This window comes from Mus caroli, chromosome X, assembly GCF_900094665.2.
Source record: "Mus caroli chromosome X, CAROLI_EIJ_v1.1, whole genome shotgun sequence".
Taxonomy (NCBI): domain Eukaryota; kingdom Metazoa; phylum Chordata; class Mammalia; order Rodentia; family Muridae; genus Mus; species Mus caroli.
Window position 1 is genome coordinate 112,978,511 of NC_034589.1, and position 13,617 is coordinate 112,992,127.

At 31.1% G+C, this 13,617-nt stretch overlaps 1 protein-coding gene across 4 annotated transcripts in view; it reads left to right on the forward strand.

The window, feature by feature from the left end:
- Nucleotides 1-13,617, forward strand: part of LOC110286667 (protocadherin-11 X-linked) — a 549,700-nt gene that overhangs the window by 36,975 nt on the left and 499,108 nt on the right. For all 4 annotated transcript variants that reach the window (XR_003835691.1, XM_029473156.1, XM_029473157.1 and 1 more), the window contains one exon: nucleotides 12,492-13,075. Coding sequence is in view for 3 of the 4 variants with exons in the window: in XM_029473156.1 (XP_029329016.1) it covers nucleotides 12,492-13,075 (584 nt within the window). In the remaining variant the exon portion in view is untranslated. The remainder of the gene's footprint in view (nucleotides 1-12,491; nucleotides 13,076-13,617) is intronic.

Sequence of the window (13,617 nt, forward strand, 5' to 3'; positions counted from 1 at the left end):
GGGCATCTGGGTTCTTTCCAGCTTCTGGCTATTATAAATAAGCCTGCTATGAACATAGTGGAGCATGTGTCCTTCTTACCAGTTGGAACCTTGTTTTAAGATTGCATTCCATTCAGTCTAGCAGTGGTGATGGATGCAGACTTTAAACTTACCACTTGGGAGCCAGTGTCAGGAGGATGTTTGAGTTCAAGGACACCTAGGGTTACACAGAGAAACCTTATCTTGAAAAGACAACAACAACAAAACCATAAAACCAACAAACAAACAAACGAACAAAAAACAAAAAACAGAAAAACCTGGAAGTAAAAGAAGACATAAAGAAGGAATGAAGGAAAGAAAGAATGAAAGAGAGAGAGAGAAAGAAAGAAAGAAAACAAGCAGAAGAGAAGAGAAGAGAAGAGAAGAGAAGAAAAGAGAAGAGAAGAGAAGAGAAGAGAAGAGAAGAGAAGAGAAGAGAAGAGAAGAGAAGAGAAGAGAAGAGAAAAGATAAAAAAGCAAAAAAGAAAAGAAAAAGATTCAGTTATATAAACTGGAAGAAAGAAACTTTTTCTTCCCTCCTTATTTTTGCCTCCACCACACATCTGTTTGCAGAGCATTTGTACAGTACCAAAGAGGGTTTTAATTGAGATATTGCACAATGAGTTTTCTATGCATGATGTATAAAAGTCTCCTTTGTTCTGGGTATTCCCAGGACAATTACATCTGAACTCCTACTTTGCAGCTTTACAGCACTGATATTTTGTTTCGCTTAAAATATTTGATTCAAAATTGAAATGTAGATAATGAGAGTGAGTAAGAGAATACTTATGCATTGACTTACCTTGTATGGGAGATGTAAGACAACAACAAATCACACAAATTATAGTAAATTTCTCTCTGGACTTAGACAAGTAAATATGTCACCATTTCTAAAGAATTTAAGCAAAGACAATATTATCCTGTTCTAGAAGGCTAAACACTGAAGATGAGAAGATCATTCTGTGTTATGCAGAGATCTTATTTTATATATTAGCTATACTGATAATTTCAAGAAATGACTCTTCTTCAACAAATGCTTTGTAGATTATGAGTGTCTTCATTAAAAGCACTGATCTTCCTTGCCTTTTTACAGTTTCATGGCCTAGCTTATTGAGTGCATTCAATGGATATATGCAAATGTGAATAGCCAAATAAGTATCAGTACATTATCGTGCTCATAATATATGAATTGAATAAATGGATAATAAATAATAAGTAATTTATGCCCCAATGTAAATATAATTAAATTGAACATGTTTGGTGTTCTAGTATTACTTTGAATTAGCATAAGGACTATGTTCTGAGATAGGATCTCAACATTAAGCCAAGGATGATTTGAAATTCACAATCCTTTCATCTCAGCCTCATTAGTACTGGAATCACAGGCATGAGACATTATGTCTAGGTGGTATTCTATTCAATTACATGCCATTTGGAAATTATTTTCAGTACTATAGGATGTTATAATTCTTTCCAATATAATCTATATTTTTAGACATAGCAATCAATGATTCCTCCAGTTTACCCTCTCAAATGTGTCAAAAACATCTAAATTAGTAGCATCACATATTTAAAAAAATAATACATTCCACTTCTTATTAAGGAATTTGAGTCAGTTAATTCACTTCAAACAAATATTGGTTTGAAAAAACTTTCAGGGTTAAGGAGAAACTATAAGAAAGAAAGTGAGCTATTTCAATGCACATAACACATAGTAACTATTAATGACATTTATTTTCCAATTAATGCTACTAAAATTCCCTTGATTGTTACCAGACTGTTGGATGCTTTTGCCATAGTTGTTCTATTTTACATGCATATATTTCATGTAATTATATTTAACATTTTCTTTACTGTTACAATTTTCTTGCTATTACTCAAGTATTGTTGACACAGGGAAATCTATTAAAGGGAAGACAGTTTTGAGTTGTATTTAAATAAATGATGACTGAAGATCATTGAATAGATGTTGAAAAGTCATGGCTTGACTGTGTGGGCTAGGGTGAAGAGGACCCATCAAATATTATAAATTTTAAGACTTTTTTGTTTGTGTGTTTGTTTGAAAGAAGATAATTAACAACCTTGAATATTAAACTACATGGTGTGGTTTCCTAATTGTCAACAGGACATAAAGTTAGTTTTCTATTATCAATTTCTATAACTTCATTTTATTTTATATATTATAAGTAATATTATGAAAAAATTGGTATTTATTTTCCAATACCAAAGACAAAATCATCTGTGGAAAGTACTGACTGGATAGATACTATGTTTGGAATTGTTTTACATTCATTTTTTTCTTTATTAAAAAAAAGAGGTTGAGAAACTGTCCTTATGTCAAATCTGACTCACTTTAACAGTTCCTCTAAAAAATTAGCAGCTGTAATTAGTGGAAATTTTAAAGGTGTAATGTTGTAGGTGTTAACAGTAACAGGTTTTAATCAACTTTTTTAAAATTTAAAGTGATCTTTAGAAAAGTGGCATTCTTATTTCATCCAGCATAATATTGCAATGACATAGTTCACAAATTGTGTTTACAAACAGTATTTTAAAAATCATTGGTTTTCTGATGTCTGTGGCCTGACTGGTTCCAGCTGAAAGTCCAAGACATCAGGAGTACAAGCAGTTCATTTCAGCTTGCCTGACGATGAGACACACCAAGGCTGTATATTCTGTAATATATAAATCATGATGCAAACCATTTAAAACTGCAGCACTGCTAACAATTATGATCAGTTATGCAAATGATTATAGGTAATTATTAAGGCATATTTAGCTTATATATTACAAAAATAATTTTAAAGATAAGCACAAATCTTTCTCATCTTCACTCAAAAGATTAAACGACTTATCTGAAGACATCTTTAAATATATAAACAATATAGCCAAATACAGTGGCTTTACTTCCTCAGTTGGGAATAGAGACCCCAGGTGGATGTCTGTGAGTTCAAGGCCAGCCTTACATACATATAGCCATCTCTATCCCAGCCAGCTCTACAGAGTAGGCACTATCTCAGATATTGCAATGTAAAGCAAAACAAAGCACATAACAAGCATAGAGTATATTTATTAGACTGCAGACATGGTTAAGAGAACAGGATGCGCTTCAGAGAATTTGTATTTAATTCTCAGCACCCACCTGGTGACTCATAAACATCTGTAATTCTAGTTAGGAAATCAGATAGCCTTCGACGGTCACCAAGTTCCCATGTGATGTCTAGATATACATTCAGGCAAACAACCATACACATGAATTAAATAAAAATTTAAAAATACTGTAGTTGAATTCCAGTATATAAATTTTAAGGCAATTATTTTTCCCCACAGAATTAGGGGAAACACAGAAAATCTTACTGATTTATGATATTATACAGCTAGTAAGTAATAGATCCTGGATTTGAGACCAACCAATCAACCAACCAACCAACTAATAGTCCATGCTGCAAAATCTCAATAAAAATGATAAGTGCTTGTCTCCTCATTCCCTAAAGATCAATCAGTTTAAAGAGTGCACTTTTCCACCAATCGTATTGTGCCTAGTTGCTGATGTTCTATTCTGCAGCTGGAAACCATATAAAAACTCGCTGAATGGGTGCTGAGGGTCTCTACCTCTCCTTTGGGTCTAGGAAAACAGCAGTGCACTGGCAAGAGTTGAGGCCCAGGGAGTGGTGAGGCCATGTGTGGGGGGAGGGGAGATGGGGCATCCTCTTGGAGGCAAGAGGTAGGAGGAATGGGATGAGGAACTGTGGGAGTGCAGACCAGAAACTGTGGGAGTGCAGACCAGGAAGGGGATAACGACTGGACTGTAAAACACAAAAAAGATTAAGGATAAATATTATTTTTTTTTAAATCTCATATTTACAAAAAAATTAACAGAGACAAATCTCCAAGCATGCTTCTTGTGATGAAGGGTTACAACTCACAACAGATTTTTCTTTACTAGTATATATTAATTATAAAAGATGGTTTCATTATACCATTTTCATAGTTACATCCAAATTTTACAACTTTTACAAAAATGCTAAAGGAATTATAGCTTCATAACAAATGGTTTTTCTCATGTGGGAAGTCAGTATATTACATTTCAATTTAATAACAGTATATGTATTAGTTAAAAAGAAAAATAATTAGTTAAATTGAGGACTTTATTCCCCTTTATTTTATTATTGAGTTGCAAATTACACAAAAAGAAATAGTTACTACCTAATCGTTTCAGAGTTTTTTACTAAGTGAAACAAGAGTTTTACTGTACAATTTCATTTTAGAATTCTTTTTTGATGCTCACCTAACAATAAAGTATCATTTTTATTATTATATTGTCCTGGATGCCTTCATAGATTAAGATCAGTGGACTTTTAATCTAAGTAAACACTGTTTAATAGAACTTTCTCTGATGGTAGAAATATTATAAATCTTTGACCTGGAGAGGTATCTCAGTGGTCAAAAGCACTGGTTGCTCTTCCAGAGGGCACAGGTTCAATTCCCAGCCTACACATGGACGATCACAACTGTATGTAAATTCAGTTGCAGGTGTTCTGACACCCTCACACAGACATACAGAGAGGCAAAACACAGTGAACATAAACATAAATTATATGTATTATATATAAAGAAATGTTATGTAACCTGTATTATCTATTAAAGACTGAAATGTGTCATAAAGCAACTAAATCACTGCATTTTCAAATGTGATTGATGTTTGACAACTACATTAGGCATGGGCTAGTATATTGGAATATATATAATCAAAATATAAGTTGAATGTTGAAAATAAACCTTTTAATGGTACAATGACACTTGATGTCTAAGATTTTGTTCTATGTTATCTATGAGATCAATTGCTGATCACACAAGTTTACCACGAATAGCTGAAGTTTCAGTTTTTGTGAGTTTATAGGAAGAGGTAATGTAGCACATGTTCACAATTCTGTAGAGTGAATGGCAGTTACAGTAAGTGTGAGGCAGCTTCAGTTCTGATAAATTATTCGGTTATTTACATCAAATAGTTTAATTCCTCTAAAAGAAAAAAACAGCATGAAATATTTAAGTATTTCTTTTATTAGGTAGGATAATAAGAATATATATATGTATATATATAATTGCTATGTTTCATATTACAGATTTTATTTCAAATGAACATATTTTAATTCTCAAAAAATTAATGCTTTAATATAGTTCATATTTGGTATATATAGAATTTTAATATGGACCTACAAGGTGAAATAACTACAAATTTGAGGAATATTAATAAGTATACAAAACATTTCACTTAAAAATTAATCCAGAAAAAGAGAAAAGCTTGACAGTATAATACTGAAATCTATATATTGTCTTTGTTGTAAGCACCTAACAAATTCATTAACATTATCTTTTAGACTTTGATGAACCTAGCCAGTGAACTTATTGCACACATAAAGAAGAGATAATAAGTAATACTTTACTCCTAGTTATTCTACTCTTTTTAAAGGGAGAATTCTTTATTCATAATTTAAATGCACCATTAATAGAGATACACTAAAATGTGATATGATGATTGCATACATCATCTGTTGTTCATCCTTTTTCTATTTATTTATTATTATTAACTAAAGTAAAAAAATCATCACCAATTAGCCTTGTTTTTAAGCTGACAGAAACAAAAACAAAAACAAATGCACAGAAATAATGTTGAAATATTTAAATGTATTTTTAAGCAAAGATACCTTTTGAAGGTTGGAAACAAGACAGGAAGACTCATTTAAAAAGTTGCCAGATCTTTCTTGATTAGAGGTATGTGATGTTCACTTTTTGAATATGGATAATGTCACTACCAAGTCATTTTGCCAGGAAGAGCTTCATTGTGTTCTCAGGGAAATGAATACAAATATTAAGGATAAAATTCTTCCATATACTGCAAGAAACAATTTTGTGATGGATATTATTCCCTTTTCATTATCAGTATTTTAACTGAATTCATTTTACAGGCTGTCAGATGCAATCATGCCTTAAAATGCCAGTTGAAATATTTTTTTTTTGTGATATACTACAGTTGCTTTTTAAGTACGCATTTTACTTAAATCATGATTTTGATAAATTAGCAGTGGGTATAAATAAAAAGTACTAAGGCACCATGCTGTAGTGTGCCAATTGATGGAGATAATCTGAAAAATCCTTCGAGCATATATCACAAATATTTTATTTGTTTAGAGGACTTGACAATTAATACTTAACAATTAATTGATCTTTCTAAATAGAAACATTGATATAATAGATACATTATAAGCTATGTTTTCTTTAGAAATATATTATTTTAATAATTCAGGAGAACTGTCATATAAATATATCAATTACCTTTAAATATCTAGACTCATTCTAAGAAATTAAACAAATACCTAGTGAAAAATTAAAACATACATAATAAAAACATTCTAGCAAATATTCTAAAAATTTTAAAATACTTTAAAAATCTAAAATTGTAGTGTATATACCTCTTTTCTTAAATAGAAATACTTTCTATCCCTCTATTTCTTTGATATTATGAATCATAGTACTATAATAATTACTAAAAAACATAGGCCATGTCTCACTTTCTGATTCTATTTCTCTTTTTCATGTAACTGTTTTAGTATAGAAATAATTTCCTATATGTATGTAATATATGTTATATACTTGTTATAAAATTTAAACTTGAAACTGATTGAAATCAGTTAGGTTTTAAGTAATTTAAATTAAGCAAATTTTTAATTAGTATAATTAATTTATAGTAACACATGTAAGCTATCATTTGAATTTTTAATGCAAAATTGATTTGTTACAGAATATCTTGCACATATTTATCAACTCTATTAAAGAATTTGGTACTAGAATTGTCATAATGTAATTTGTACCAAGCCTGCAAAACAATATTTGTGATATTTGCTATCGTCAATATATTTTCAATTCGTCTTCAAAATCTTATCACAAATACTCCCTAATTATGATATGAAATGAAGGAAATTAATATTGGAGCTGAATCATTATAAATTGATCTTTACTTTTCTTTTCAACAGTGCAAACCACTTTATTGTTTATTATGTCTTCCAAGGAGGTTTTCTTATTCATAAGGACATGAATAAACAACTATATAATACCTTGCAGGTGTTGAAGGGTATGTTTTGCCTATAGATAATATAAAAGTACCCTGAGGAAATTTGGAAACTGAGCAGCATAAGGGTGTATCTTTTGTTGTGGGCTTATATTTCTAAATTTTTAACAGCTTGTTATTATACTAGTCATTGTAAACTAGTCATTTACAAATAGCTAATTAAAATATACTGCAAATGAAAGTAGCATTGTAATTTATGAATATATCCTATTTTGCCCAATATTTAAAGTGCTTTGTTTGCAGTTGAGTGCTTGTAGTTTTAGCTCATAGGGCTAAGACATGAGGTTTATTTGAATGAACACAGAATTTTTAGTGGGATGTGGGTGCCTCTTCACTGGTATGTTTAGCCACAACATTTTAGTACTGGTTATTTCTAGAATTATAAACTCAACTCTAGTGTGTAAGTTAACAATAAAATTTTCTGTTAGTAAATTTAAGTGTTGCATGAAATTTTGGAGACTAAAATTATTTAAACTTCAATATTTACACACTGTAACAGCTTTATTTGAGTCCAGTATCCAGAAATTGAACACTAAAGTGAAGGTAGACTAGTCTGTTATTATTATCAAATATATATTGTAGGAAAACAAATCTTGTCTGTTTTGTTTACATATAGCTTCTTAGTACCTGTAGCAATGCTTGACATAGAAAGCTCTTTTAATAAATAGTTCTGGAGATAGAGAAAAAGCTCTCTAATAATTCTTGTCTTATTAATTCCTTATAAGAAAGTAGACATCATTGTTAGGTAATCTATTATTTTTTATTTAAAAATATCATTCCATTATCTCAATCAGAATTCTTTAGTGTCATAAGATATAGGTTTTATTAAAATATAGAAGCTTATATTGGCTGCATTGCCTTATGCTTTATTAGTATATATTAATTATAGAAAATTGACTTTTTTTTTCGAGATAGGGTTTCTCTGTATAGCCCTGGCTGTCTGGAACTCACTTGGTAGATCAGGCTGGCCTCGAACTCAGAAATCTGCCTGTCAATGCCTCCCAAGTGCTGGGATTCACCACTGCCTGGCGAATAATGACTTTTATTACAACATTTTCACTATATATCCATTTAAGTTTAGAAATTATTATTATATTTTCTCAAAGATATACTTTTATTCTATGTTTTAAAACCCCTGAAATAATTTCAAATGACAAAATCATTTTAAAATGTTTAGTTTAACAATGGAGTTAAAGATAGTATGGGACATATTTAGAATGGATTGAGAGTAACAAAGTTCACTAATTAGGCTATTGTCTTAATTATTTTTCTTGTTTACATATAGTGCAACATGTATGCAATGTTTTTTGAAACATTCTTTATAAATTTTATGCCAATTGTAACAATGTGTAATTCCTAAGGGTAGGATAAGAATAGAGTGGTACTTTTAATTTCATTTGGCACTGCCCCATTTTATTCTGCTTATGTTTGCATTATATTTATTGAAATCATTCAGACACACACTTTTTATGTGTCCTAGATTCAGTGTATAAAGAATACATATATGTATTGTATTGGTATCAAATACTGTTTTTAATCACACATTCATAATAGTGAAAATCATTAATTCACAGGAGTCCAGATCTTGAACAGGTTTCTATATTGTATAATCCTAGTTCTCATCATTGACTGATGCTAAAAATACAAAAGTGCCGACAATAGTCTTCTGTTGTTGTTTACTAAGATAGAGCATATATTTGGCATTCTTTTTCCTCACTGTTATATCTCAGTAACTTATAAATGAAACTAACATCGAAACAAAATTTCTTAGATATATAATGTATGTTTCACAGGGTCTATGATCATATTTTATAAAATATAATTTTAACAATTAGGTAGTTTATGATATAAACTATTTCCTTTGTTTAAAAAGTATTTCCTTATTCTATAGTGACTACAATGTAAATTTTTCTAAATTCATGTCTTTCATCATTTGCATATGCTTATATATTTTTAAATGCAGATGTCTAGCTATGTAGCGGAAGGGTTGATAGCACATTTTCTGGCAGTTATATTCACACAAAAAAGCTATTTATATCATGCCTCGCTGTGTTTAAACTCATTGTTGAAACATTGTTAATGTTGCTAATTCCTAATAAATATTGAGTTGAGAATATCATTAGATACCTGCCTGCATAAATACTTTTCAGCAATGGAATTTTAATTGTCTCTGTATAGTGATATTTTAAAGCTGGATTTGTGCTTTAATAGCAACAATTACTCATATTTAATTATAATGATGTGACATTTCATGATGTGTAATGTACTGGTGTACAGATTTCATATTTTATTATATAACATTACACACTTTTATTTCCAAATTTTTGATATTAAATGTTGCTTAATATATCAAATAACTTAAAATTAACAATAGAAATAAAGGAAATGCATAAAATTAAACAAGAAATTTTTAGATATCTATGCTAATTGTTGAATTTTATCAGTGAATTAGAGTAATAGGGACTGAGGAGATGTCTCAGAAGTCATGAGTACTTGCCATTGCTGTTCTTCTAGAAGACTCAACTTTCATTTCCAACACCCATGTTGACTAACTCAACAACTATCTGTAACTGCAGTAGTAGGGTGATCTAATATCTATGACATTTGAATGCATCCACACTCACATGCAAATAAACACATACACACACTTAAAAGTAATAAAAATCAACACTAAAATGTAGAGAATAAAAAATTGTAAGGCTTTCATAAGGAAGAAAACAAAGAAGAATCTGTTTTATATTTACTACCTTGAAAAATTTGCTTCCTTTTATTTTATGTTTATGAATGTTTTGCCCGCACCAAATAAAAGTAGTGGCATCAAAACTCAGAGAGGGCTTCAGATATCTTGGAATTGGAGTTATAGTTAGTAGTGAACAGGCACGTGGACCAAATCAAAGCCTAGATACTCTGCAGGAACAAGTGCTCTTAACATCTGAACCATCTCCCCAGACTCTTAATAAGCTTTAATAAAACAGGATAAAACAATAACAATAACAAAAAAACACATTAGAGCCATACAAATGAAACAAACAGAAGGAAAAGAGGTCAATGGAGGGAAAAAGAAACAGAGACCCACTTGTTGCACTGAGGAATTCCATGAAAAACATGAAACTAGAAGCTGTACTGTATATGCAGAGGATTTGCAGACCTGTGCAGGACTTGTCCATGCTGCCTCAGTAACTGTGAGTTCATATGATCTTTGATTATATTGATATAGAGGACCTTTTTCTCCTACTGTCCTCCAGCACCTCTGACTTTTACACTCTTTCTTCCTTTTCTGCCTCCTCTTCCACGTAGTGCCTTGATCTCTGAGGTGGACACATTGCTGTGTCATGTGCTGCAGAAAGAAGCTGTTCTGATGATGGCAAAGAAAGGCAATGGTGTAAAGAATATAGCAGAATGACATTAAGAGCCATTTATTTATTTTGCCTTTAGCTAAACAGTAGTACTTGGTTTTCTTTTAGGACACTAGACTGCCTAATGTCAGTTTTCTTTCCAGCAGAGCAGCACTAGGTATGAGTTTCATCCAAAGGAATGAGCTTTAAGTCCAACAAAATATTAGTTTCTGCCACTATTGTACCAGTTTATCTTACCCGCACATTACTTGTGTGGGTCAAAGGTTTGTAGCTGGCATGGTGCTTAACTTTCTCCTTTGGTAGTGATTAGAGTAACTTCAAGTACTATAAATACTATTCCATAGGGGAGGCAGTTCTAGATAAGCACCAATTTGAGTTCTCTGTGTTCAATGGTTATGTAGGTGTTGTCTTCAGCAATAGCATCTTACCATCAGTGTGTAAAGAACAACTAACAGCTTTTGTAACAGCCTTTTTTTTCTGGGGGTTTCCATGCTACCTTTTTGTTCTACAATTCAATTTAATGTTATTGATTCAGAATAATATGCTGGAAGCTTCATTTGATGATTAGAATTGTCCCTCTATGGCTCTGTCTTCCTGGTTATTTGGGAATTTCATTTATATCACTTTTATATATGTAAATATTTTAGGAAGCTTCTACTGTTTTCAGTTTCCATAGGATCACTTAAATGGTTCTAATTTTAACTATTTTAATACATATTAAGGGCCTTTCTCTCCTTCTCCCTGTTTGATTATACTATTTCAGTCTGCCTCCTGCATTTATACATCACATGTCTTTTCTGGTATGAAGTGATGAGTTGTATCATAGGAAAATTTGATCAAGTTGAGATTAGCAAAACTATCACCTGATATCTTTTTGTGATTTAAATGGATTTAAATGTAAAAAAGCAATAACAATACTTTCTTCAATCTTTGTATAAAAAGCAATTATTTTTCTTAGTTTCAAAACTAGTCCAGGTATTTTTTTTATCTTGTCTATATTTATGTCATTTTATAGCATGATTTTCATTTTCCAAACTATAAATATAAATTAAAAATTTAGAACTTATTTTAACCCAAATCTCCTATTGAGTATTTGCATGTTGTTTAGAGATTCATAGTTCTAACCATAGTATGTATTCATAAGCTTTTATTTTATTTCTATTTCCTATCAGTACCCACAATGGTTTTTACTGTTCTCTGAAAAACAGCAGCATCAGCAACAATAACCACAACAAACTATGTTCCCAAAATTCCAAATGAGAAGATATGTATAATAATCTGAAATTTGAATATCTGTAATATTTATATTTATTTATTTATTTATACTTACTGGCTTTCTTACCCAAACAGGAATGAATTCTGCTTTAGATGTCACAGTTTCTCCCCTGTATTTAGATAGTTGCCATATAACCCATTTCCTATCCTAGATTATGTTTGCTTTGAATTCAGACTTCACCAAGTCCTTCATATCTGAATGTGTTTTACCTACTGTCATCTGAAAAATTGTGCATTTTATGCACAGAACTGAAAATATGGAGTATTTTATTAAATGTTCATTGCCACTAAAATATTTGTGCTTGAAATCCTCAGTAAAACAAAGAAATAATGGTATTTTTGTGTGATTTTAACAAATACCATTTTATTTTTCCTTGATAATGGAATTGAATATTTAAATTACTTATATTTCTTTAAATATCTTCAAACATTAAATACATAAATATCTTCAGTAGTGGACACTGTTTTTAATATACCATCCTTTAACTACCATAGCTGATACTTCATTTATTTTCCTCTTATTATAGAAACAAATAATAACTTGATTCAAAACATGTTTGTCTTTTACTTATCACTAATGCTAATATTTCATTTAATGCTTTTAATTTTAAGCAGCGTTTAGTTAACATGCAGATTTATAGTTGGCTTTCTAATTATTTTTTCTCTCTCTCCTTCCCTCTCTCTCTATCCTTCCCTGTGTTTTCTTTTTTCTTTGTCAGTATATCGTGGGCTGACAAACAGTACCTTTGGTATTGAGACTGGTATGGACTTGTTGTCCGGGACGTATATATTTGCGGTCCTGTTAGCATGCGTCGTGTTTCAGTCTGGCGCCCAGGAGAAGAATTATACAGTCCGAGAAGAAATGCCAGAAAACGTCCTGATAGGCGACTTGTTGAAAGACCTCAACTTGTCGCTTATTCCCGACAAGTCCTTAACCACTCCTATGCAGTTCAAATTAGTTTACAAAACCGGGGATGTACCATTGATTCGCATTGAAGAGGGTACTGGAGAGATCTTCACTACTGGTGCACGCATTGATCGTGAGAAATTATGTGCTGGAATCGTGTTGGATGCCCGTTGCTTTTACGAAGTGGAGGTTGCTGTTTTGCCGGATGAAATATTTCGATTGGTTAAGATACGCTTTCTGATAGAAGACATAAATGATAATGCACCGTTATTCCCAACAACTGTCATCAACATATCAATTCCAGAGAACTCGGCTATAAACTCTCGATATTCTCTTCCAGCAGCCATTGATCCTGACATTGGAATAAATGGAGTCCAAAATTACCAACTAATTAAGGTACGTTTTAAAAATGTTTTGTTACGGGTATTGATAATCTTATAGGGTAAATGATTTTTTTTATTCTTTTGAGTAAACCAAATTAACTTTCCATATTTATGGAAAGCATATTAAAGAAAATCATTCATGTACATTTTGCAATCACATGGTAATTTTTAAAACCTGGACTGTGCATATATTCTTTTCCAAATATTTGTGTTTCCACAGACAAAAATCTCAGCTCTACTAGATATAAATCGACATACTACTTGGGATATGAGTTTGAATCAGACTAGTTATGGCTTTGTCATTTTTAAATATTAAGAATGACTACATGAGACAATTGATTTTTAAAAGATTACGTGAGACAAAATGCTTAATCTTAGTACTTGCAAAGATGTTAAAATTATGAGAAGTGATTAGGATATTGCTCTTGAGATTTTCATGCATGTATGTAATGAAGTATTTTTTTATTACATATTTTCCTCAATTACATTTCCAATACTATCCCAAAAGTCCCCCATAGCGCCCCCCACTTCCCTACCCACCCATTCCCATTCTTT